At 37.5% G+C, this 27,500-nt stretch overlaps 1 protein-coding gene across 1 annotated transcript in view; it reads right to left on the bottom strand.

Annotated features, from left to right (window-relative positions):
- Positions 1-1,287: 1,287 nt before the first annotated feature.
- Positions 1,288-27,500, bottom strand: part of LOC137629229 (putative carbonic anhydrase-like protein 1) — a 76,266-nt gene continuing 50,053 nt past the window's right edge. Inside the window, exons 3-4 of the mRNA XM_068360492.1 lie at positions 2,757-2,893; positions 1,288-1,299 (exon numbers count right to left, since the gene is read on the bottom strand). Of these exons, the coding sequence (XP_068216593.1) occupies positions 1,288-1,299; positions 2,757-2,893 (149 nt within the window). The remainder of the gene's footprint in view (positions 1,300-2,756; positions 2,894-27,500) is intronic.

Here is a 27,500-nt window from a genome sequence, read left to right as displayed (position 1 = left end):
AATTATTTTTTTATTTAGTGGCCCAATTACATTTAGTCAGATCACAAGTTGAGTATAATGTTGTCCTTGTGGAGTTTAGTCCAGATACTATAAAAAGCGAGTTGTTGTTATTATTATTATTATTATTATTATTATTATTTTTTTTTTTTTTATCTTTGTTGTTTTTATTATTATTATTATTATTATTATTATTATTATTATTTATATTATTAATATTATTATTATTTATATTATTAATATTATTATTATTATTATTATCATTATTTTTATCATTATTATTATTATTATTATTATTATTATTATTATTACTTTCTAGGCTACAATCCTAGATGGAAAAGCAGGATGCTATAAACCCAGGAGCCTCAACAGGAAAAATAGCCCAGTGAGGAAAGGAAACAAGGAAAAAAATATTTTATGAACAGCAACAACACCTAAACAAATATTTCCTATATAAACTATAAAAACTTTAACAAAAGAAGATGAAGAGAAATAAGATAGGATAGTGTGCGCAAGTGTACCCTCAAGCAAGAGAACTCTAACCCAAGACAATGGCTATGGCAATACGGAAGGCCATAGAACAATGGTTTGATTTTGTAGTGTCCTTCTCCTAGAAGAGCTGCTTACCATAGCTAAAGAGTCTCTTCCACCTTACCAAGAGGAAAATAGCCTCTGAAAAATTACATTGCAGTAGTTAACCCCTTGAACGAAAATTAATTTTTTGGTAATCTCAGTGTTGTCAGGTGTATGGGGACAGACGAGCATCTGTAAAGAATAGGCCAGGCTATTCGGTGTCTGTGTAGGCAAAAGGAAAATGAGCCGTAACCAAAGAGAAGGATCCAATGTAGTCCTGTCTGGCCAGTCTAAAGACCCAATAACTCTCCAGCGGTAGTATCTCAACGGGTGGCTGATGCCCTGGCCAACCTACTGCTTATCATAATTGTTTTTATTATTATTATTATTATTATTATTATTATTAATGTTATGATTATTATTATTATTATTATTATTATTATTATTATTATTGTCATTTTTTTTTATTTCCAGTTGAAGACGGGAGTTTATCAGCCTTTTCCAATTTTTCTGTAAGTACGTTAATATCAGTTTTTTTTTTTTTCAATTTACGTTATCATAATTATCATCATGATAAAAATGATGCAAGTAATATTAATAATAATTATAATAAAACAAATATTTTTATTATTATCATTATTATTATTGTTATCAGTAGTAGTAGTAGTAGTAGTAGTATCATTATTATAATCACCATTATAGCCTATTTTATTATTATCAGCGAAGACGCTGAAAGGAGAATAAACAATCTTTTTTTATTGTGCATTATATATTTACATTAGATAAGTCGTTAATATCTCAAGGCTTTAAGAGGAATATTGTCTTGATTATCAGTATACCACGGAAAATAGTTTTGTTTAGCATTGTAATTTTTGCTATTATTATTATTATTGTTATTATTATTATTGTTATTATTATTATCATAATTATTATTATTATTATTATTATTATTATTACTGTCGTTATCATCATCATCATCATTATTATTATTATTATTATTATTATTATTATTATTATTATTATCACAAATAGGCGTATGTTCACCATGGCATATCACAAAGAGACTCAAAAGACATGTAAAATGAGAATTACATGATTTTATATATATTTTGTAGCTTTTATTACAAATGGCTGCATTTTACAGTGGGCCTCATCAATTCCAGTACATCTCACTGGAAGCGAAGCAGACTTCTGACTGTTTTATATTGTATTAAAAACGCTGTGTTCAGCAAAAGAGAAACATTTGGCAACGCTGCCTCTAAAACAAAGTTTCTGAGCTTGTAAACACGTGATCAAAAGCATTTTTATTAATTTAACCAATTTAAGCAAAATATTGTAATTTGCTGTTAAGACGTCTCCTTAGCTATGCGTGAAGTGTACCGGATTTAATGAAGCCGACTGTACTTCCTAATGAAAAAGATTTAGATTAAAAATAGTAGGTCAAGGGAGGTATTAAAATATAAAGGGAATAACTCTTAGATTGGCAAGAATCTATTGGTTTAGATATATCCCAATGATTCCTCTTGCTGGATATGTGGCTCATACAACTACTGGTACACAATTATAAAGACAATGATATATTTACCTTTAATATGTTTATATATGTATGTAATTGTGTATTTATGTATTATGTATAATTATAAAAAATGTTCACAATTCATGTAATTAAATGACGGGTTCAATATTTTGCAAATCTTTGTCACACTATTACTTTGAATTACTGTGTGTATGTATGTATGCATTTATATATAATTATCAAGTATATACAAATCATGATACAAAAATGTTCACAATCCATGTAATTAAATGACGGGTTTAATATTTTGCAAATCTTATGATTTGAACTACTGTAATTAGGAAAGATCAGATAACTTTACAGTCGTTAAAACAAGAGAGAGAGAGAGAGAGAGAGAGAGAGAGAGAGAGAGAGAGAGAGAAGAGAGAGAGAGAGAGAGAGAGAGAGAGAGAGAGAAATGATACTTTGAGAGAGAGAGAGAGAGAGAGAGAGAGAGAGAGAGAGAAGAGAGAGAGAAAAAAAAATTATGCTTTGAGAGAGAGAGATAGAGAGAGAGAGATATATATATATATATATATATATATATAGAGAGAGAGAGAGAGAGAGAGAGAGAGAGAGAGAGAGAGAGAGAGAGAGAGAGAGAGAGAAAATGCTGTGTCAATCAACTTACCTTAGATTTGTCGAACATGACCGGAGTCAAATTGGGATCATGCAATAGGGTTCGAGGGTCCAGGTTAATTGGGCTCTGGCGCCTCCCCTGCGAGCACATGGCCCAATTTGGGTTAATGACGCCCCAGAACTCCGGACCTGCGGAGGACAAGAGACGCAAAGATGGTGATCTTGACAATTTGTTTTCAGCAGAAATTGGGGAGTATGAAATGGACGCGTAAATTGCGCTCTCTCTCTCTCTCTCTCTCTCTCTCTCTCTCTCTCTCTCTCTCTCTCTCTCTCTCTCTCTCTCTCTCTCTCTCTGTATGTATATACATACATACATATATATATATATATATATATGTTATATATATGTATATATATACATATATATTTATATATATATATATATGTATATATATGTATATATACATATATATGTGTGTATGCATATATATATATATATATATATATATATATATATACGTATATATATGTGTGTATGTATATATATATATATATATATATATATATATATATATATATGTATATATACATATATATGTGTGTATGCATATATATATACGTATATATATGTGTGTATGCATATATATATATATATATATATATATATATATATATATATATACTTATAAATATATGTATATATATAAATGTGTATATATACTGTACATAACATATATGAATGTTACTCCACCGAAATAGAATCTATGTATAAGTGAATTAATGTGAAATTCATAGCATTTTAATAAAAAAAAAAAGGTAAAAAATTAATGAATAATTCACGGATTGAGTCAATCATTATAACTCGTCTTCAGTGAGATATCTCGAGACTACTGTAAGTGAATGCCAGTATTCTTGTTGCTGGAATTCATTAAAAATGCTATATACACAGAATTCATCACACGAAGGGATCCTGGAAAAGATAATTAGGGAAAAAAAAGATAAATATACAATTATAAAGAAAAAAGTGAAGATATCAACAGAGCAATAAGCATGCAACAACAGATCAAACTAGAAGGGTAGTCAGTAGAGCGCAGACCTCCGCCGCAGCAGCTTATTTCTCGACCTTGACCTAGACCTTTGACCTTAACTTATATTAATTGACGTGGATTTTCATGCGATCATATATGAACCAAGTTTTTTAGTCTCTTTGACAACGATGTTCAAACTTATGGCTGATTACATGAATTGGACATTTTGATTAACCATGACCTTCACCTTTCACCTTGACCTTCCATTTATAATAATTTCCAGCTTTTTATATAACAGTTAATTCCTGCAAGTTTCATTACTCTACGATTAAAATTGTGGCCAGGAAGCTGTTCACAAACAAACACATTCACACACAGACACACAAACAGGGGGTGAACACATAACCTCTTTCCAGCGTCGTTGGCTGAGGTAATAATTAGATTCTCGAATGGGTTTTATAGAACGAATCCTATGTAAATCCAGTTTTGTAAAGGTGTTGCGACACTCTCGGGAGATTCAGCAAAAATTCAGGCACTATATCAAGACACAGGATTTCAGCTGACAGGAGTGACAGCGAAGATGAAAGTGATGGGAAAAGTTGGAGATTACTGTATAATAGCGAAGAGGAAGACAAAAAGTTATTATTATTATTATTATTATTATTATTATTATTATTATTATTATTATTGATGTTGTAGTTCATTATGTGAAAAAAATTAAAAACATGATGCAAAGAAATCAGATAAAATCATTAAATACATCAGAAAACTAAGAAGAAAAAAAGAATATTGTTTGTAGATAATATTACATAAATAATGGATTAGATGATGATTGTACCAACCGTGTGTCACACGATCGTACATAGTAATGACATTTAATTTTTTGTATATATTATACTTGTATCTTCGCTCTCCCCTCGCACTGATAGGGACCTGAAATAACATGTCTGTTTTTCTCACCGTTAACTGTTAACTGGTGCGGATGTTGGTTGAACATGAAATTGCCTGTTATGTTTTTATGCCCTTTTTGCCTGGAGTTTATGTATATATAAATGGATGTTCTGTAATAAAGTTACTCAGTTGCTTTCATCCTGCCTTCTTAGTCACAGCCTCTCTCGGCCCGTCACATTGGTAACCCCGGAAGTCGACTCGCTCCTCCCGCCTTCCGTCATTGGTACTATGGCGGACTCCACAGAAGTTGGCGCCGCCTCATTGAAACTTTCCTTCGTTTGCCAGCGGAGAGGCGTTTGCTTGGTTTCAGCATGCAGAAGTCCAGTTCCACATCAAGGGCGTGACTCACTTAACCACCAATAGCGCATGACGCCCTCAAAACATACCTTCTGCAGCAGTACTCGCCATCGCCAGCCGCCTGTATAGCAAAGCTTTTTCAGCTCTCTCAACAACCATTGGGGGACCAAAGGGCTTTGCTAGCCCTCAGGGAAATGACCAGTATCGCTCGCCTGCAACCTGCCGCAGACGGCTCTCCTCGTGAGGTGAACCTACTTCCTGCCCTTTGGATACGCCGTTTACCCGAACCTGTATGCGCTGCCATACCCGATGTCGATAGTTCACCAATAAAAGACTTGATGACCAAAGCCGACGCCCTTATGGACAGCCACTTCACGACCTTCAAGACCTCCATCAACGCCTCCACTCCTGACAAAGAGGACGCCTATTCAACGCCAACCGAAGCTGACGTGAATGCCGTAGGACATACAAAGCCACCCATCACCCACCACTCGCTCGCGCCCCAACCAACGACTTCTACAGCCACTTACTACTGCCCATTGGCCGTAGTTTTGCTACTACCACTACAGATTCGGGGCAGCCGCGAAGAAATGTGCCAAGGATTGTCAGTGGCCCAAAAACGGGTAAGTAGGCCATTGCTTGTGGCAGTGGCCTCGCGTGTTTCTAATCTTTTCTTTTTACATGATGCAGGAACAGGCGTGCAATTTTTGGTAGACACAGGTGCTTGTCGTTCTCTTTTGCCAAGAGAACTCTTCAGGACACGACGTAGTCTGTCTACGTCTGCCGATGTCCGACTGGTAGCTGCCAATGGATCTGCGATACCCACCTATGGTTACGAGAACCTCACATTATCGTTTGGAAATGGTAAATTTAATTGGAAGTTTCTCGTTGCTGACGTCACATTGCCAATCCTCGGCGCGGATTTCCTCTCTCATTTCCACCTTCTGGTCGATGTCGCCCACCAACGATTGGTCAACGCAGACTCGTACTTGTCGACACCTCTTCAACCCGCCCCCTCTAGCCTCTCTCTCCACATCAGCCCACCCACGGATGCCTACGCCCACCTCCCCACGTCGTACCCGGAAGTTTTCCATCCAGAACTACGCCAAACACCCACGGCTCCTGCCAAGCACGGTATTTATCACCATATCAAGACGACGGGACCATTAGTCTTCGCACCATATCAAGACGACGGGACCATTAGTCTTCGCAAAATTCAGACGTCTGGCACCAGAACGATTGGCTGCCGCTAAACAGACGTTTGCCAAAACGGAGGAAATGGGCCTTTGCCAAAAGGCCTCCAGCCCATGGTCGTCACCCTTACACATTGTTCTGAAGAAAGACGGCTCCCTCCGTCCGTGCGGGGATTACAGGCGACTGAACATGCAAACAGAACTGGATCACTACCCCCTCCCAAACATCGCCGACGTGACCTCCTATCTGCACAAAGCGAAGGTTTTCTCCACGCTCGACCTCCTGAAGGGGTATTATCAGGTGCCTATGAACACAGAAGACATGCCCAAGACTGCCATCACCACTCCGTTTCGTACATACACCTTCAATTACTCCTGTTTTGGCCTTCATAATGCTGGGGCCACTTTTCAACGTCTCATGGATGGCATCTTAGGGGACCTCCCATTCTGTGTATGTTATGTGGACGACATACTTGTGTTCTCTTCCTCAAAAGAGGAACACCTCCGTCACCTGCGCATCGTGCTCGACCGCCTGCAACAAAACGGCCTTATAGTCCGGTACGACAAGTGTACCTTTGGCGCCAACGAAGTGTCGTTCTTAGGGCACCGCATCACTTCTGAAGGAGTCCATCCCCTCCCTGAGAAGGCAGCAGCTGTTCAGAACTTCCCCACGCCCTCGACCGTCAAAGCTCTGCAGGAATTCTTGGGCATGATCAACTATTATCACCGTTTTCTGCCAGCCATTGCCGCCACTCTTGCTCCGCTCTACGCCTCCCTCAAGGGCAAGCCAAAAGACCTGAAGTGGGGTCTCGTTCAAGAAGTGGCATTCTGCAATGCAAAGAAGGCCCTATCAACCACTGCAGCTCTCACTTTTCCTATCCCACATGACCCTCTACTTCTCTCCACCGATGCCAGCGACGTTGCTATTGGTGCAGTACTCGAACAGGTGGTCAAGGGCTCGTCCTGCCCATTGGCCTTCTTCAGCAGAAAACTGTCCAAGGCAGAATCGGGTTATTCTACCTTCGATCGCGAATTCCTGGCGGTGCACTTGGCTGTCCGTCACTTTCGCCATTTCTTAGAAGGTACGCCCTTCGTCATTCGCACAGACCACATGCATCTTTTGTATGCCTTCACTCGACAGTCTGACGCCTGGTCCGCCCGTCAACGCCGACATCTCTCCGCCGTGGCTAAATACAATTGCACCCTTCAACACGTCCCTAGGAAAATGAATCCCGTTGCCGATGCCCTGTCAAGAAACACGTTGGCTGCCGTTCAACTGGGATTGGATTACAACGCCTTGGCTGAAGCCCAATAACAGGATCCAGAGTATCAAGCATGTAGGACATCTGCACATCCTTCTGTTGGGAAGACATCCCCCTTGACGACTCCAACACCACCCTCCTCTGTGATGTCAGTACTGGTAGACCGCGACCTTGGAATCCTGCTCCCATGCGCCAATAGGCGTTTGATTTCATTCACGGCCTTTCACATCCCTCGTGCCGCTCTACTGCACAGCTGCTGAAGATGAAGTTCATTTAGCACGGCATTTCTAAGAATGCTAAGGATTGGGTCCGCGCCTGTACTTCTTGCCAAACTTCCAAAATACATCGACACACGGAGTGGGCACCTTTCCTCAACCTCAGCGTCGTTTCGCCCACATTCACGTCGACATTGTAGGCTCCCTACCCACATCACAAGGACATCGTTACCTGTTTACCGTCATCGACTGCTCCACTCGTTGGCCTGAAGCCATTCCCATGGGAACTGCAACGTCCGCCTCATGTACATCTGCCTTACTCTCTGGATGGATTGCAAGATTTGGTATCCCTGAGCATATTACTTCTGGCAGGGGTACCACTTTCACCTCTCAATTGTGGACATCATTAGCGAGTCTCCTGGGCATCACCCTACATCAGACAACTGCTTACAATCCCGCTGCCAATGGAATGGTTGAACGTTTTCATCGCACCTTCAAAGCAGCTTTGATGTCCCGCTGCAAGGATTCCAACTGGTTTACTCAGCTTCCGGGGTCCTCCTGGGACTAAGGACCACTCCTAAAGACGCCCTCGACGTCTCGGCAGCTGAAATGGTGTATGGCGACCCGTTGGTCGTCCCTGCCGAATTCTTTCCTTCTGCAACCTTCTCCGACGATCTCCAGCGCATACGTCACGTCATGGGAAAATTTACTCCATGCCGCCAGATTTACAAGCCCCCAGCGAAGCATCACATACCGACAGACTTGTACTCTGCAACGAACGTCTTACTACGCAACGACACTAGCAAGCCACCTCTAACGCCCCCTTACACGGGCCCTTTCCTTGTGATCCGACACAGTCTGAAAGCATTCCTACTAAACATTCGTGGACTGGGTCTCCATTGATCGTCTAAAACCTGCTTATCTTCTGGCAGATGACCCGCCTACAGTTCGCCTCTCTAGATCAGGGCGCCTTATCTAACATGTACAATATGTAATTTTTAAGGGGGGGGGGGGCATGTACCAACCGTGTGCCACACGATCGTACACAGTAACGACATTTCAATTTTTGTATATATTATGCTTGTATTTTCGCTCTCCCCTCGCACTGATAGGGACCTGAAATAACATGCCTGTTCTTCTCACCGTTAACTGTTAACCGGTGCGGTTGTCGGTTGAACATAAAATTGCCTGTTATGTTTTTTATGCCCTTTTTGCCCGGAGTTCATGTATATATAAACGGATGTTCTGTAATAAAGTTACTCAGTTGCTTTCATCCTGCCTTCTTAGACACAGCCTCTCTCGGCCCGTCACATGATGCTATTATAACTTGAATGGTTCTTGAAATATGAAAGTTATTGACGGACAATGATTGTAATGTCAGGATTCTAATAGATTTGATAATGACATATTAAACAAAACGAAGCAGAGAAAGGAGAGTTTAATATAATGAAAATGGAGAGGACTGTGATAAAAGTTAATAGATAATTGAATCACTGGAACTTCAGAAGTTCAAACCTGCAGCGAATGTTTTCATGTTGAACAGGCTGGCATAAGTTTCTCGTAATTTATAATTGGCAAATCTATTTCAACATTGTTACTGATCTTGAGGATATTTTATATTTATTATTCATTGCTTCTCATATATTGTTTATCTATTTCCTTATATCCTTTCCTCACTGGGCTATATTTCCCTGTTGGAGCCCTTGGGCTTAGAGCATCCTGCTTTTCGAAGTAGGGTTGTAGCTTGGTATAATAATAATAATAATAATAATAATAATAATAATAATAATAATAATAATAATAATAATAATTTCTATAATCTGCCAAGCTTTAATGGGATAATCAACCTACAAGACTTATAATGACAAAATGTTCCACTAGAAAACTTTTTAACTACAATAATTACGAGCAATTCTCATGAGTATTTTTAGAAAGTCAGTTACTGCAGTTCTGAATAAGTTATAAAACTAGAAGAAAAAAAACTTAGTAATAATGTACTTTAAGAAAGATTCTTCCAAACATTATTATCCTTATTCTAAAAAAGGTTCGGCTGCTCAACACTTAAATGAGAGATTGCCAAGAGACTTAATTACGCTACTGTGTCATTAAGGCTGCATAAGACAGCCTAATTACCGTGAAAATATATAACGCAGTCTTGCATTCCTTGTCTCGAATATTCCAAAGGAATATCTTGAATAACTCTTTATCACGGAATGATGCACACACACGCATACACATACACGCGTATTTATATATATATATATATATATATATATATATATCAACCATTTCCAGTCCACTGCAGCACATAAGCTTCACACACATTTATATATATATATATATATATATATATATATGAATAAATGAATATATCATTATCATCATCTTCTACGCCTATTGACGTAAAGGTCCTCGGTTATTAACAATAATTAATATATGTGTGTATATATATATATATATATATACCCCTCTCTGAGTGGCATATCACCTTGATCAACAAAGCTGTACTAGTCAGGGCCACCCATACCACTGTAGGTTGGTTTGCTGTGAGCGATCATACGAAAATCTCCCACCATCACCAATCCGCAATGGCCAGCGTGGTGATGAAAACTGGCCAAACCCCGGACATGAATTGACATATCTGAGGCCTTTGTCCTTCAGTGGACTAGAAACGGCTACTTTTATTATTATTATTATTATTATTATTAATGTTATTATTAGTTAAGCTGTAACCCTAGTTAGAAAAGCAGGATGTTATAAGCCCAAGGGCTCCACCGTGGAAAAATAACCCAGTGAGGAAAGGAAATAAAGAAATAAATAAACTATATGGGAAGTAATGAACAATTAAAATAAAAAATTTTAAGAGCTTTAAAACATTAAAACAGATCTTTCATATGTAAACTATAAAAAGAGACCTACCTCAGTCTGTTCAACATTAAAAAAATTTACTGCAAGTTTGAACCTTTGAAGGTCTACCGATTCAACTACCCGATTAGGAAGATCTTTCCACAACTTGGTAACAGCTGGAATAAAACTTCTAGAATACTGTGCAATATTGACCCTTATGATGGAGAATAACAGACTATTAAAATTAACTGCGTGCCTAGGATTACGAATAGTTTGGTTCATATATATATATATATATATATACACACACACATATATATATATATATATATATTACATGTATATATAAATATATATATATATATATATATATAATATATATGTATATATAAATATAATATAAATATATATATATATATATATATATAGTTATGTTAAGTTTCTTCCTAATGATTATTATCATTATCATCATTATTGTCTAAGAAGATTCCATCGAGTGTCCTGACCCTTTATTACTCCAATCTCCAACCAAATCAATTTTCCTTCTGCGCCGTGGCCATCTCAGTCGAATAACGAACATCCAGGTAATATCGTTAAGGATTCTTTTTTCATATTTTCTTATCCTTCAAGGATTGCCTTTCCAATCTTTTCCAGCTTCGGCTCCTGGCGATGCCTTCCATTAACAATATTCCTCATCGAGTCTTCTCCTGACTTCATTTCCAATGCCCTGTAGTTAAGCCAAAAAAGAAGAGGAAGAAGAGATTCTCTTACCCTCTTTTTTTTTTTTATCATCCTCTTCCTCTTTTTTCATCGATTTCCTTTAGTGGCTTTGTGAGGAATTCCTGGACGAATGAAGTTCTCTTGTTGGGAGGGAAAGAGGAAAGCGTTTTGGAAGGGTTAGGCAGAGTGGAGAGGGGGTCGTTCTTACACATGGCCTCCAGGAGAAAATTCTGTTTGGGGATCTCACTTGATGAATTTCGGTTAAATTTTGGTCGGGTTTTAGTCTGGATTCACAACTAATAATTTTTAAAATTTTATTTGAGTTTTAGAGGGGTGAATTCAGTTGTTATCTTAGGTTGTTGTTTAGTTCACACCTAATAATTTAGTTACATTTTATTATAGTTTTAGAAGGATGAATTCAGTTTGTATATTAGGTTGAAGTTTAGTTCAAACCTAATAATTTAGTTACATTTATTTTACTCTTAGAAGGATGAATTCAGTTGGTATACTAGGATGGAGTTTAGTTCAAACCTAATAATTTAGTTACATTTTATTATAGTTTTAGAAGGGTGAATTCAGTTGCTATCTTAGGTCGAAGTTTAGTGTGATATAGGCGTTCATTTTAAACGTATTTTTCCTCAAATATGCCGAAGTTATGTGGACGATCCCGGTTGATGATTCTGACCTAATCATGTTTAAATCTTGGATGATATTCTGTGCTAAGTTTTGCTTGAAGAGTAAAGCTTCATGGACGATCTCAGTCGGTGGCTAATTATAGTTCAGATGACTAAATAAATTTAAACCAAAAGGATTAAGTTGACTGTAATCTTTCGACACAGTGCTACAGGACATTTACTACTAAAGGCTAGTCGATCTTGGCTGTATCTGGTTAAGTTCAAGTAATATTGTAATCTTAATTTTGGAGCTAGATACCGACCAAAAGGCTGCTTGCTTTATTTAAGCCTTCAAAACGGATATCTGCCCTGTGGTACGCTGTTAAAAGAAAAAAAAAAAACGTTTTTTTTTTCCCAGGTGTTACCAAGTTTTGGAATGATCTTCCTAATCGGATAGTTAATTCAGTAGAACTTCAAAAGTTCAAAGTTGGAGCAAATGATTTTATGTTGACCAGGCTGACATGAGTCTTTTTATTGTTTATATATGACATATCTGTTTTTGACGTTGTTAATAGTTTATATAGGACATATCTGTTTTGACGCTGTTACTGTTTTTAGAATGGTATATTGTTAATTTATTCTCATCATCTATTTATTTCCTTATTTCCTTTCCTCACTGGGTTATTTTTCCCTATCGGAGCCCTTGGGCTTATAGCATATTGCTTTTCCAACTAGGGTAGTAGCTTGGTTAGCAATGATAATAATAATAATAATAATAATAATCGAAAATACTGCTCTCAGTCGTATTTCAGTAAAATACACGCGACCATACTTTTACCATACTTTGTTATTATCTTGTATGGGTTGGTAACCGGAATATCACTCCTTTACGTCAATATATCCGTTTATGAAAAGGTAAATGCCTGGCAGCATTTATTTCAGAATTTTTACAGTATTTTGTGGTAAATATTTAACAGTGTAGAGGTATAAGTATACTACTACCGGACGTTCTGTGTCGAAGAAAGGGGCTAAAAGGACAGCTGCTGCCTTGCAGTCTTGCTCTTTAGCAAAAACGGCCCACTGTCAATAACTCTGGAACCTGCTGCCTTGCAGTTGGACTATTTAGTCAAAAGTTAGGCCCACCACCAATAACTGACTATAAGGGCATGCTATCGTAAAAAAAAAAACCCTCTGCAAAATTATGAACTTCGTTGAAGTACCATGGAGACATAAAACACTATTTTCTTGAACAGCTTTGAAACTAAATCAGATATTCTCCTGTCTTGATCCTCCAGCCTACACCAAAGATCCACCATGAGAAGTTTTGTTGCTCTAATTAACACTTTATCTATACTGTGCGAGCGAGCAGTTACTTGATAACTGTGAGGCGAGGTGAGAGCAACTAAACTATTAAACAATCGCCGAGTTTATATACAAGGACTTGCGAGCTAGACGGTCACAAAAATTCAAACATAATAAAACATGAGCTAGCATGGTAACACAGTTTGGTCTATTGACAGTACAAGGAAGAGCGAGTGATAAGATGAAAAGTCAAAATCGTTAGTATACGAGCGTGTATGGAACACGTACGGTACAATACCATACAATCTCAATACCCTCAAAATTACCTTTGAATCAATTCTAACAAGTTTTTTGTAGAATCTTGTATGTCACACACAATCTTTTTTCCATTTACATTGAAACTTCTCACATTACTCTCTTTCTTAACAACTTTTCCTGACTTTTCCTAAAGTTCTCTCCCTACTAGATCCTCTTTTATCGCATTTACCTTTGTACAAAAGAATAATTATTCCTCTCACCCATTCTCCTCGCCCAAACATATCTTAGAATTCCTAGCTAGGTTGTAATTCATTATTGAGTTTATGTATTTATACATACAATAATATATATATATATGTGTATATATATATATATATATATATATTATATATATATATATGTGTGTGCGCATAAGTACACACATATGTATATGTATATATATGTATATATGTATATATATATATATATATATATGTGTGTGTGTGTGTGTGTGTATGTATATATATGAAAAATGAGCGAGAATACCTTAACATAGTACCACGAAAGGGTTTGCGTATCGCCATGATTAGTAGAGCATCAATAATAAGAGCCACCCATACTAGGATGGTTTGCTATTAGCAATCAGACAAAACTTTTCTTCCATCGCCAATACGCTGTTGGCAGGCGTTGTGATGAAAAGTGGCCAAACCCCAGCCATGAATTGACATATTTGAGGCCTTTGTCCTGCAGTGGACAAGAAACAGCTGCGTTTGTTCTTGTTTTTATGAATGTACAATATATATATATATATATATATATAGAGAGAGAGAGAGAGAGAGAGAGAGAGAGAGAATGGGAAAGATGAAAATTAACACCATAGAAAAATAATGATTTCGTAGACAAAACTTGGCGTGTGTCTCCGTAGAGTTTAATCTTCTCGTATTACCAATCAGAAACCTGATAACAGGAGAGAGATGGGTTCTTTATAGGTCGTTCTAGAAATTTAAATATGATGTAGAAAAATACTTTCTGATTTCTTGCTTCCCTCGGCCTTGATTATGGTTCCATCCTCCCGATACGTAAGATACTTCAAGGTAGATGGAATTTCTCAGATTATGACAAGTTATTGGCTATATGTCGGTTGTGCGAAATTAGCTTATTTCCTTTTCTGATGAGTAATATGTAAAATATATCTTTGGAGAATATGTCACTTTATATATATATATATATATATATATATATATATATATATACATATATATATGTATGTATGTATATATATATATATATATATGTACAGTATGTTTATATATATACATGTTTATATATATATATATATATATATGTATATATATATATATATATATATGTATATACACACACACACACATATATATATATATATATATACAGTATATATACCTTTTCTGAAAGGGGATATCTTAGTGTGCTGTAAAGGTTTGGATATCGCAATGATCAGCAAAGCTTTACTGTTTAGGGCCACCCGTACGAGGTTGGTTTACTGTAAGCAATCTGACATAAGTTTCCCACCATCGCCAATACGCAGTTGGCAGGCGTGGTGATGAAAACTGGCCATACCCCAGACATGAATTGATATGTTTGAGGCCTTTATCCTGCATTGGACAAGAAATGGCTGCATTTGTTGTTGTTGTTCTTATATATATATATATATATATATATAAAGTTAGCAGTTAGATTCAAAAGTCCCCAGACAGTCTGGGCAAATCGTTCGTTAGGTGTCTCTAGTGTCACCATGACAAAACACATAAAGGGTTGCTCTTCTTACTACTTCTAGGAAATGGGCGGAGTCTTGTCCAACCTCAGAGGATGCATGCAAATGTCACAAATATAGTTGCGATTATGCATCCTGCTTTATCATTTGACGTCTCGACTCGCCCCTTCGATCAACTCTCCCCGTCCCTCGGGAAGAGGGAAGAGAAGTAGTCATACTTTGGTGATAGGTGGTACGTGTGTGTGTGTGTGTGTCCTTTTTGACGGGTTGCGTACATTGGTATATATATATATATACATATATATATAATTATATATATATATAATATATATATATATATATATATATATATGAATAATGGATACGATTATCCCTAGATTTGATTTTATTTCCTAGAAGAAAGACTATGATCAGAAAGTTAGTGTTACGTAATTCGCATCTATCTAAATATTTTTCTGTCAGTTTTGGACGGGTCACGTATACTAGTATATGAATAACGGATGCGAGCGTCCCTAAGTGCAGTTCTAATTCCCCGAAGAAAAACTATGGTCAGCCAGTAAGTTGCGTGAATTGATTCAGGAGAAAAGACTCCAAGAAAAAGACTATGAGGAGGCTTTCCTGATTGCTCCAAAGCAATGGATTCACTTCCTGACGAGAGAGAGAGAGAGAGAGAGAGAGAGAGAGAGAGAGAGAGAGCAAAAAGACTCATTCTGATCCAGGTGGAAGCACTGGGGGAACACGGTAATTACATTCTCCCCTGCTTCCATGGTAATTGCTGACCATTCAACTGCTCAGGACGTAATTGCTCCCCATAGGCATCGTGTTTTTTTTATTTGTGTCCTCTCATGTGAGGGCTGGAACTATTTTGGCTTTCGATTCCATCTGGAGAGTCGTTCTTTTAAGTTATAATGACTGCTCGTGTGTTTTAGGAATGCGTGTCATATTGAGCAAAATATTCTTTTGTGTGTGGGCTTAACAGGTGTAGTTTACTCATCTGCTTATTAGTTTGTTTACTTATAAGTGTTTAAGAATAGATACCTAGTTATATGTTTCTTTGTGGTTCAATTTGGTATTTTAGTGATTTAATTGCTTATATTTTAATTTAGTTATTGATAGAGAGAGAGAGAGAGTCATTGTTTTCTTCAGAAAACAGTGACTCCCTCTCTCTCTCTCTCTCTCTCTCTCTCTCTCTCTCTCTCTTCCATACATGTAAATGTAAAACAAAATTTAACAAGACATTTACGCAGCCCTACTGAAAAATACTATCGAACTCTCTCTCTCTCTCTCTCTCTCTCTCTCTCTCTCTCTGTAAATGTAAAACAATATTTAACAAGACATTCACCATCCCTACTGAAAAATACTATCGAACACTCTCTCTCTCTCTCTCTCTCTCTCTCTCTCTCGCTTCTATACATGTAAACTTTAAAAAAATTTAACAATGCATTGACGCAGCCCTACTGAAAAATACTCTCTCTCTCTCTCTCTCTCTCTCTCTCTCTCTCTACATGCAAACGTAAAACAAAATTTAATAAGGCATTGATGCAGCCCTACTGAAAAATACTCTCTCTCTCTCTCTCTCTCTCTCTCTCTCTCTCTCTCTCTACTGAAAAAATATCATCAAATCCATCAAGGGTTTTCTTAGGCAAGCAAATATGAATTGGAGAAATTGTTAATGTCCACAGGAACTATAGAATCTCCGGACGTTGGGATGGAGATTATTGATGGTTTAATTAACCTGACAGATGAAGCTAATTTGCTTGGATGGCTGCGTGTCCTTCTTTTAAGGGTTAACCTTATGGGGTTCACACCACAATGAGAATCATTTCTAGTTAATCCTCAATTATGTACGATGTTATATTATTTATCGATTTTATATTCATGTACAATTAGTAAAACATTATTTTTGTATATCTACGTTATCTACTTGAAATTAACAAAACTTATTTCTACAGTTCATAAAATCAAACTAAAAATTCATCTATGCCGAATACTCTCTCTCTCTCTCTCTCTCTCTCTCTCTCTCTACAAGGCATTGTTGCCGCCTTGCTGAAAAATACTATCAACTCTCTCTCTCTCTCTCTCTCTCTCTCTCTCTCTCTCTCTCTCTCATAAATTAAGATATTAAAAGTTCAAAGACGAGAAATTCAAAATCCTGTAATTTTGAAAATGGGTTTAAACGGGGCATCCATTCCATCGGCCTCCGCCTCTAGGACGAGAGAGAATAGACGGCTGCAGGGGAAGCTAACAACACAAACACGTAAAAAACAGAATGAAAATAATATCTATGTAAACAAGCCTGGAATTTCCAGAATGCTAAACGCATGGAAAATGCATTCCAGGGATGGAAATTTAATTAAACGCAAGAGTAAAAAAAAAAATGGGAGAGAGAGAAAAAGATACACGCTATTCAGGGTTAGGTACAATTATTTTTTTTTTCCTGTACCTTAAATCTCGGGGTAATTATAGTCTAATTAATCCTATTCCACAGGCGTTTTCTCTCTCGGTGCGATATGAGTCATGTTTTTATATCGACGGTATTTTGAATATTGTAATTTTTCGGGCGAATATCTTTTATGACTCGGGATGTGAAAAGCCGTGATGCGTTAAGCTGTTCGCTGTGAGTTTTGATGGATTCTTGCTCAAGGTAGAATAATTATTTTTATTATTATCATTAATATTACTATTAAGCATTCGGTACGAATATATGCAGATTTTACTTATTTTTCTTATTATTTTGGTGACTTTAAACTAATACTACTTAGTCAATATAGAACACGGAGGAAAAAAAACATAAAAATGAATAGATTAAGAATTAGAACATGAAACGTTCGTCATGCCACCTACGTTCCTGAAAAATGCCACCTATGTTACTGTAAAGCGATTAGTAATAGCGCTAATCTTGTATATATATATATATATATATATGTATATATATATATATATATATATACTAGGGGTCTTGCCGTAAGGTCCTATACTAACAAATGATATAAACCCTAAACTATAAACCATGTATATATATATATATATATATATAGATTCAGGGGCCTGACTAGGCCCCACGCCCTGAAAAACCCTAATCGCTTCTCCTTCACTAGGGGTCTTGCCGTAAAGTTCTATATTAACAAATGATATAAACCCTAAACTATAAACCATAGACTTTTTAAAAGTAAAAGTTTCTCAGCCACCGCAAGGAGTTAAGGGGTGTTCTTGGGCTCGTTGGAAAGGTCTTGAGGTCCTGCGACGCATATATATATATATATATATATACACGTGTGTGTTTTAATACTGATGTGAAAATATGCAGTGTGTATATTTCCAATCATTATCTGTGACCTCTAGTTTTCCAATTTAAGAATATGTTTCTATATAACTAGTTCTAAATTTCTTAGTTCCATTTTATTTTCTTCAGCTTTTTCAAGTGGCATACAATATCCAGGTAGTCTATTTGTATAAAAACTGAAGAACTGAAGAACTTCCTATTCTATAAATACCATTAGGCAGCACAAATTAATAAGCTGCTCTCATCACTGATTGTTGAGCCTGGACTGCCATGACCACTGTTAGGTGCTCAGTCTTACCGCTCCTGCGTCTTCATGTCTATTGCGATAGGAAGACCGAGACATTAGAATAGAGCAGTGTTTCCCAACCCCTGGTTAATTTATCCCAGTGGGGTAGTGAAACCCCCACCCTTATTTTTGGATAATTGAAAGTAGGGGTAGGGGGTTATAAGGGTAGGTTGGTAGTGGAGGTAGTACCACTCCCCTTTAGAAAAAATAAGAGGTATCCTTCAAGCCTTGCGAAGTCGATCAATTTAACTAATTAGGACCATCTCTTGTGAATCTGTTTGACGGACGATGAATTATGAACCGTACATTTATGCTATCTTGCTGATAATTTTAGAGGTGAGTGTATGAACTTTAAAACTTAAAGGAAGAGCGACAGCATCACTGAAACTTCAGTAAAACACACCTCCTTTTGCGTGAAGTTGCAACCAAGGATCAGACGTGTTGGATAGGGAATGGTTGCACAAGTTTCTATTCTGAATGTTTTCCTTGATAAATTTAATTCTGAACATACTATCATGCACATGAAAACATATATTAGAAACCACTTGACTTTGCATAAATACTTCCCAGATTTGAGTAGTACCAATAATAAATAGGTACGAAATATTTTTAATGTAAATAAAGATATTTTTAATGAAGACTGTCCTGCAGAAAAATTTATTGCAATCAGGACAAATAATCCCTCATGAACAGTACAAATTCTCATAGGATTTTTTACTCATATCTATATAACCTTCAAATAAAGACCCAAGAAATATTAACAGATTCAATGTGTCCCCTGACGCCCAGAATAATTGCACGTACTGCACACAATCTACAACGTTTGGAACGCGTTTAGAAAGCTAGAGTCACTGGTTGCATCACCACTTGCGCTTAGTGCACAGCCTGCCAAAATGTTCAAATTTTTGTCAGTTCTTTCCTCAGACAGCATCTATAACTTTACAACGCTTCCAGACTCTAAATTCTCGCTGGACCACCACTTGTACTTAGTGCAGAGCCTCTACACTGTATACAACGCTTCCAGAAGGCTTAAATTATTTGCAGTTCTTTCCTCAGACAGCATTTATAACTTTTACAACACTTCCAGACTCTAAAGTCTCTTGCTGCACCATCACTTGCACTTAGTGCAGAGCCTCTACACTGTATACAACGGTTCCAGAAGGCTTAAATTATTTGCAGTTCTTTCCTCAGACAGCATTTATAACTTTACAACACTTCCAGACTCTAAAGTCTCTTGCTGCACCATCACTTGCACTCAGCGCAGAGCCTCTAAACGTTTACTACGCTTCCAGAAGGCTTAAATTATTTGCAGTTCTTTCCTCAGACAGCATTTATAACTTTTACAACACTTCCAGACTCTAAAGTCTCTTGCTGCACCATCAATTGCACTTAGTGCAGAGCCTCTAAACGTTTACAACGGTTCCAGAAGGCTTAAATTATTTGCAGTTCTTTCCTCAGGCAGCATTTATAACTTTTACAACACTTCCAGACTCTAAAGTCTCTTGCTGCACCATCAATTGCACTTAGTGCAGAGCCCCTAAACGTTTACAACGGTTCCAGAAGGCTTAAATTATTTGCAGTTCTTTCCTCAGGCAGCATTTATAACTTTTACAACACTTCCAGACTCTAAAGTCTCTTGCTGCACCATCAATTGCACTTAGTGCAGAGCCTCTAAACGTTTACAACGGTTCCAGAAGGCTTAAATTATTTGCAGTTCTTTCCTCAGGCAGCATTTATAACTTTTACAACACTTCCAGACTCTAAAGTCTTGCTGCACCATCAATTGCACTTAGTGCAGAGCCTCTAAACGTTTACAACGGTTCCAGAAGTCCTAAATTATTTGCAGTTCTTTCCTCAGACAGCATTTATAACTTTTACAACACTTCCAGACTCTAAAGTCTCTTGCTGCACCATCAATTGCACTTAGTGCAGAGCCTCTAAACGTTTACAACGGTTCCAGAAGTCCTAAATTATTTGCAGTTCTTTCCTCAGACAGCATTTATAACTTTTACAACACTTCCAGACTCTAAAGTCTCTTGCTGCACCATCACTTGCACTTAGTGCAGAGCCTCTACACTGTATACAACGCTTCCAGAAGGCTTAAATTATTTGCAGTTCTTTCCTCAGACAGCATTTATAACTTTACAACACTTCCAGACTCTAAAGTCTTGCTGCACCATCACTTGCACTCAGCGCAGAGCCTCTAAACATTTACTACGCTTCCAGAAGGCTTAAATTATTTGCAGTTCTTTCCTCAGACAGCATTTATAACTTTTACAACACTTCCAGACTCTAAAGTCTCTTGCTGCACCATCAATTGCACTTAGTGCAGAGCCTCTAAACGTTTACAACGGTTCTAGAAGGCTTAAATTATTTGCAGTTCTTTCCTCAGATAGCATTTATAACTTTTACAACACTTCCAGACTCTAAAGTCTCTTGCTGCACCATCAATTGCACTTAGTGCAGAGCCTCTAAACGTTTACAACGGTTCCAGAAGTCCTAAATTATTTGCAGTTCTTTCCTCAGACAGCATTTATAACTTTTACAACACTTCCAGACTAAAGTCTCATGCTGCACCATCAATTGCACTTAGTGCAGAGCCTCTAAACGTTTACAACGGTTCCAGAAGTCCTAAATTATTTGCAGTTCTTTCCTCAGACAGCATTTATAACTTTTACAACACTTCCAGACTCTAAAGTCTCTTGCTGCACCATCAATTGCACTTAGTGCAGAGCCTCTAAACGTTTACAACGGTTCCAGAAGTCCTAAATTATTTGCAGTTCTTTCCTCAGACAGCATTTATAATTTTTACAACACTTCCAGACTTTAAAGTCTCTTGCTGCACCATCACTTGCACTTAGTGCAGAGCCTCTGAACGTTTACAACGGTTCCAGAAGCCTTAAATTATTTGCAGTTCTTTCCTCAGATAGAATTTATAACTTTTACAACACTTCCAGACTCTAAAGTCTCTTGCTGCACCATCACTTGCACTTAGTGCAGAGCCTCTAAACGTTTACAACGGTTCCAGAAGTCCTAAATTATTTGCAGTTCTTTCCTCAGACAGCATTTATAACTTTTACAACACTTCCAGACTCTAAAGTCTCTTGCTGCACCATCAATTGCACTTAGTGCAGAGCCTCTAAACGTTTACAACGGTTCCAGAAGTCCTAAATTATTTGCAGTTCTTTCCTCAGACAGCATTTATAATTTTTACAACACTTCCAGACTTTAAAGTCTCTTGCTGCACCATCACTTGCACTTAGTGCAGAGCCTCTGAACGTTTACAACGGTTCCAGAAGGCTTAAATTATATGCAGTTCTTTCCTCAGACAGCATTTATAACTTTTACAACACTTCCAGACTCTAAAGTCTCTTGCTGCACCATCACTTGCACTTAGTGCAGAGCCTCTACACTGTATACAACGCTTCCAGAAGGCTTAAATTATTTGCAGTTCTTTCCTCAGACAGCATTTATAACTTTACAACACTTCCAGACTCTAAAGTCTTGCTGCACCATCACTTGCACTCAGCGCAAAGCCTCTAAACATTTACTACGCTTCCAGAAGGCTTAAATTATTTGCAGTTCTTTCCTCAGACAGCATTTATAACTTTTACAACACTTCCAGACTCTAAAGTCTCTTGCTGCACCATCACTTGCACTTAGTGCAGAGCCTCTAAACGTTTACAACGGTTCCAGAAGTCCTAAATTATTTGCAGTTCTTTCCTCAGGCAGCATTTATAACTTTTACAACACTTCCAGACTCTAAAGTCTTGCTGCGCCATCAATTGCACTTAGTGCAGAGCCTCTAAACGTTTACAACGGTTCCAGAAGTCCTAAATTATATGCAGTTCTTTCCTCAGACAGCATTTATAACTTTTACAACACTTCCAGACTCTAAAGTCTCATGCTGCACCTTCAATTGCACTTAGTGCAGAGCCTCTAAACGTTTACAACAGTTCCAGAAGTCCTAAATTATTTGCAGTTCTTTCCTCAGACAGCATTTATAACTTTTACAACACTTCCAGACTCTAAAGTCTCTTGCTGCACCATCAATTGCACTTAGTGCAGAGCCTCTAAACGTTTACAACGGTTCCAGAAGTCCTAAATTATTTGCAGTTCTTTCCTCAGACAGCATTTATAATTTTTACAACACTTCCAGACTTTAAAGTCTCTCGCTGTACCATCACTTGCACTTAGTGCAGAGCCTCTGAACGTTTACAACGGTTCCAGAAGGCTTAAATTATATGCAGTTCTTTCCTCAGACAGCATTTATAACTTTTACAACACTTCCAGACTCTAAAGTCTCTTGCTGCACCATCACTTGCACTTAGTGCAGAGCCTCTACACTGTATACAACGCTTCCAGAAGGCTTAAATTATTTGCAGTTCTTTCCTCAGACAGCATTTATAACTTTACAACACTTCCAGACTCTAAAGTCTTGCTGCACCATCACTTGCACTCAGCGCAAAGCCTCTAAACATTTACTACGCTTCCAGAAGGCTTAAATTATTTGCAGTTCTTTCCTCAGACAGCATTTATAACTTTTACAACACTTCCAGACTCTAAAGTCTCTTGCTGCACCATCACTTGCACTTAGTGCAGAGCCTCTAAACGTTTACAACGGTTCCAGAAGTCCTAAATTATTTGCAGTTCTTTCCTCAGGCAGCATTTATAACTTTTACAACACTTCCAGACTCTAAAGTCTTGCTGCGCCATCAATTGCACTTAGTGCAGAGCCTCTAAACGTTTACAACGGTTCCAGAAGTCCTAAATTATATGCAGTTCTTTCCTCAGACAGCATTTATAACTTTTACAACACTTCCAGACTCTAAAGTCTCATGCTGCACCTTCAATTGCACTTAGTGCAGAGCCTCTAAACGTTTACAACGGTTCCAGAAGTCCTAAATTATTTGCAGTTCTTTCCTCAGACAGCATTTATAACTTTTACAACACTTCCAGACTCTAAAGTCTCTTGCTGCACCATCAATTGCACTTAGTGCAGAGCCTCTAAACGTTTACAACGGTTCCAGAAGTCCTAAATTATTTGCAGTTCTTTCCTCAGACAGCATTTATAATTTTTACAACACTTCCAGACTTTAAAGTCTCTCGCTGTACCATCACTTGCACTTAGTGCAGAGCCTCTGAACGTTTACAACGGTTCCAGAAGGCTTAAATTATTTGCAGTTCTTTCCTCAGACAGCATTTATAACTTTTACAACACTTCCAGACTCTAAAGTCTCTTGCTGCACCATCACTTGCACTTAGTGCAGAGCCTCTAAACGTTTACAACGGTTCCAGAAGTCCTAAATTATTTGCAGTTCTTTCCTCAGACAGCATTTATAATTTTTACAACACTTCCAGACTCTAAAGTCTCTTGCTGCACCATCAATTGCACTTAGTGCAGAGCCTCTAAACGTTTACAACGGTTCCAGAAGTCCTAAATTATTTGCAGTTCTTTCCTCAGACAGCATTTATAACTTTTACAACACTTCCAGACTCTAAAGTCTCTTGCTGCACCATCAATTGCACTTAGTGCAGAGCCTCTAAACGTTTACAACGGTTCCAGAAGTCCTAAATTATTTGCAGTTCTTTCCTCAGACAGCATTTATAATTTTTACAACACTTCCAGACTCTAAAGTCTCTTGCTGCACCATCACTTGCACTTAGTGCAGAGCCTCTAAACGTTTACAACGGTTCCAGAAGTCCTAAATTATTTGCAGTTCTTTCCTCAGACAGCATTTATAACTTTTACAACACTTCCAGACTCTAAAGTCTCTTGCTGCACCATCAATTGCACTTAGTGCAGAGCCTCTAAACGTTTACAACGGTTCCAGAAGTCCTAAATTATTTGCAGTTCTTTCCTCAGACAGCATTTATAATTTTTACAACACTTCCAGACTTTAAAGTCTCTTGCTGCACCATCACTTGCACTTAGTGCAGAGCCTCTGAACGTTTACAACGGTTCCAGAAGCCTTAAATTATTTGCAGTTCTTTCCTCAGGCAGCATTTATAACTTTTACAACACTTCCAGACTCTAAAGTCTCTTGCTGCACCATCACTTGCACTTAGTGCAGAGCCTCTGAACGTTTACAACGGTTCCAGAAGGCTTAAATTATTTGCAGTTCTTTCCTCAGACAGCATTTATAACTTTTACAACACTTCCAGACTCTAAAGTCTCTTGCTGCACCATCAATTGCACTTAGTGCAGAGCCTCTAAACGTTTACAACGGTTCCAGAAGTCCTAAATTATTTGCAGTTCTTTCCTCAGACAGCATTTATAATTTTTACAACACTTCCAGACTCTAAAGTCTCTTGCTGCACCATCACTTGCACTTAGTGCAGAGCCTCTGAACGTTTACAACGGTTCCAGAAGGCTTAAATTATTTGCAGTTCTTTCCTCAGGCAGCATTTATAACTTTTACAACACTTCCAGACTCTAAAGTCTCTTGCTGCACCATCACTTGCACTTAGTGCAGAGCCTCTGAACGTTTACAACGGTTCCAGAAGGCTTAAATTATTTGCAGTTCTTTCCTCAGACAGCATTTATAACTTTTACAACACTTCCAGACTCTAAAGTCTTGCTGCACCATCAATTGCACTTAGTGCAGAGCCTCTAAACGTTTACAACGGTTCCAGAAGGCTTAAATTATATGCAGTTCTTTCCTCAGACAGCATTTATAACTTTTACAACACTTCCAGACTCTAAAGTCTCTTGCTGCACCATCACTTGCACTTAGTGCAGAGCCTCTGAACGTTTACAACGGTTCCAGAAGGCTTAAATTATTTGCAGTTCTTTCCTCAGACAGCATTTATAACTTTTACAACACTTCCAGACTCTAAAGTCTTGCTGCACCATCAATTGCACTTAGTGCAGAGCCTCTAAACGTTTACAACGGTTCCAGAAGGCTTAAATTATATGCAGTTCTTTCCTCAGACAGCATTTATAACTTTTACAACACTTCCAGACTCTAAAGTCTCTTGCTGCACCATCACTTGCACTTAGTGCAGAGCCTCTGAACGTTTACAACGGTTCCAGAAGGCTTAAATTATTTGCAGTTCTTTCCTCAGACAGCATTTATAACTTTTACAACACTTCCAGACTCTAAAGTCTTGCTGCACCATCAATTGCACTTAGTGCAGAGCCTCTAAACGTTTACAACGGTTCCAGAAGGCTTAGATTTTATGCAGTTCTTTCCTCAGACAGCATTTATAACTTTTACAACACTTCCAGACTCTAAAGTCTCTTGCTGCACCATCACTTGCACTTAGTGCAGAGCCTCTGAACGTTTACAACGGTTCCAGAAGGCTTAAATTATTTGCAGTTCTTTCCTCAGACAGCATTTATAACTTTTACAACACTTCCAGACTCTAAAGTCTTGCTGCACCATCAATTGCACTTAGTGCAGAGCCTCTAAACGTTTACAACGGTTCCAGAAGGCTTAAATTATTTGCAGTTCTTTCCTCAGACAGCATTTATAACTTTTACAACACTTCCAGACTCTAAAGTCTTGCTGCACCATCAATTGCACTTAGTGCAGAGCCTCTAAACGTTTACAACGGTTCCAGAAGGCTTAAATTATATGCAGTTCTTTCCTCAGACAGCATTTATAACTTTTACAACACTTCCAGACTCTAAAGTCTCTTGCTGCACCATCACTTGCACTTAGTGCAGAGCCTCTGAACGTTTACAACGGTTCCAGAAGGCTTAAATTATTTGCAGTTCTTTCCTCAGACAGCATCTATATCGTTTACAACGCTTCCAAATTGCTCAAATTATTGGCAGTTCTTTCCTCAGACAGCATCAATAACGGTTACAACGCTTCCATAAGTCTAAATTCTCTTACTGCACCATCACTTGCACTTACTGCACAGCCTCTACACTGTATACAACGCTTCAAGGAGGATAAAATCACTGCCGAGACAGAAATAGATGGAGAAGGCTCATTCGAAACGGCGATTAAGCCGAAAAAGAGGAAGAATAGAAATAATTGCCCAGAGCAAAGATAAACGGATCACTGATTAACATGTATCATTATTTCTGTATTTGTTTGTATTGATGATTCTGCATCTATGATGGCTGATTTTATTATATACAGAGCTCTCTTGCTTGAGGGTACACTCGGGCACACTATTCTTTATTATTTCTCTTCTTCCTGTTGTTTGTTTTTTTTGAAGTTTTTACTCTTGTAATATCACTCGCAGAAATATTATACAGTAGGAAGCTGCCGGAAAGACGACATGGCTATCTCACGCAAAAATAAATTTTTCTTACGTCAAAATCCGTTTATAATTTAAGCATGAAAGATCTGTTTTAATGTTGCTACTGTTCTTAAAATATTTTTTATGTTAATTGTTCATTACTTCTCTTGTAGTTTATATATATATATATATATATATATATATATACATATACATATACATATATATTCATATATATATATATACTATATATATATATATATATATATATATATATACTTTCATCACTGGGTTATTTTTCTCTGTTGGAGCCTTTGGGCTCATAGCATCCCGCTTTTCCAACTAGGATTGTAGCTTAGCAAGTAATGATAATAATAATAACATGAGAATGGAAAAGTTTGCATTAGTGCAGGATCCTTAAATATAGACAGCCATTAGCGGATCAGCACATGCGGGTAACTGCCTTATATATGTTCAATGGGGAAATTAATTACTATAAATAATAATAATAATAATAATAATAATAATAATAATAATAATAATAATTTTATTTGAACTCGGATCTTTTACCGCTGGTCATTTATTAATAATGATTTCAATGTAGGATAC

This window comes from Palaemon carinicauda, chromosome 37 (assembly GCF_036898095.1).
Source record: "Palaemon carinicauda isolate YSFRI2023 chromosome 37, ASM3689809v2, whole genome shotgun sequence".
Taxonomy (NCBI): Eukaryota; Metazoa; Arthropoda; class Malacostraca; order Decapoda; family Palaemonidae; genus Palaemon; species Palaemon carinicauda.
This window is presented reverse-complemented; position numbering and strand designations above follow the sequence as displayed.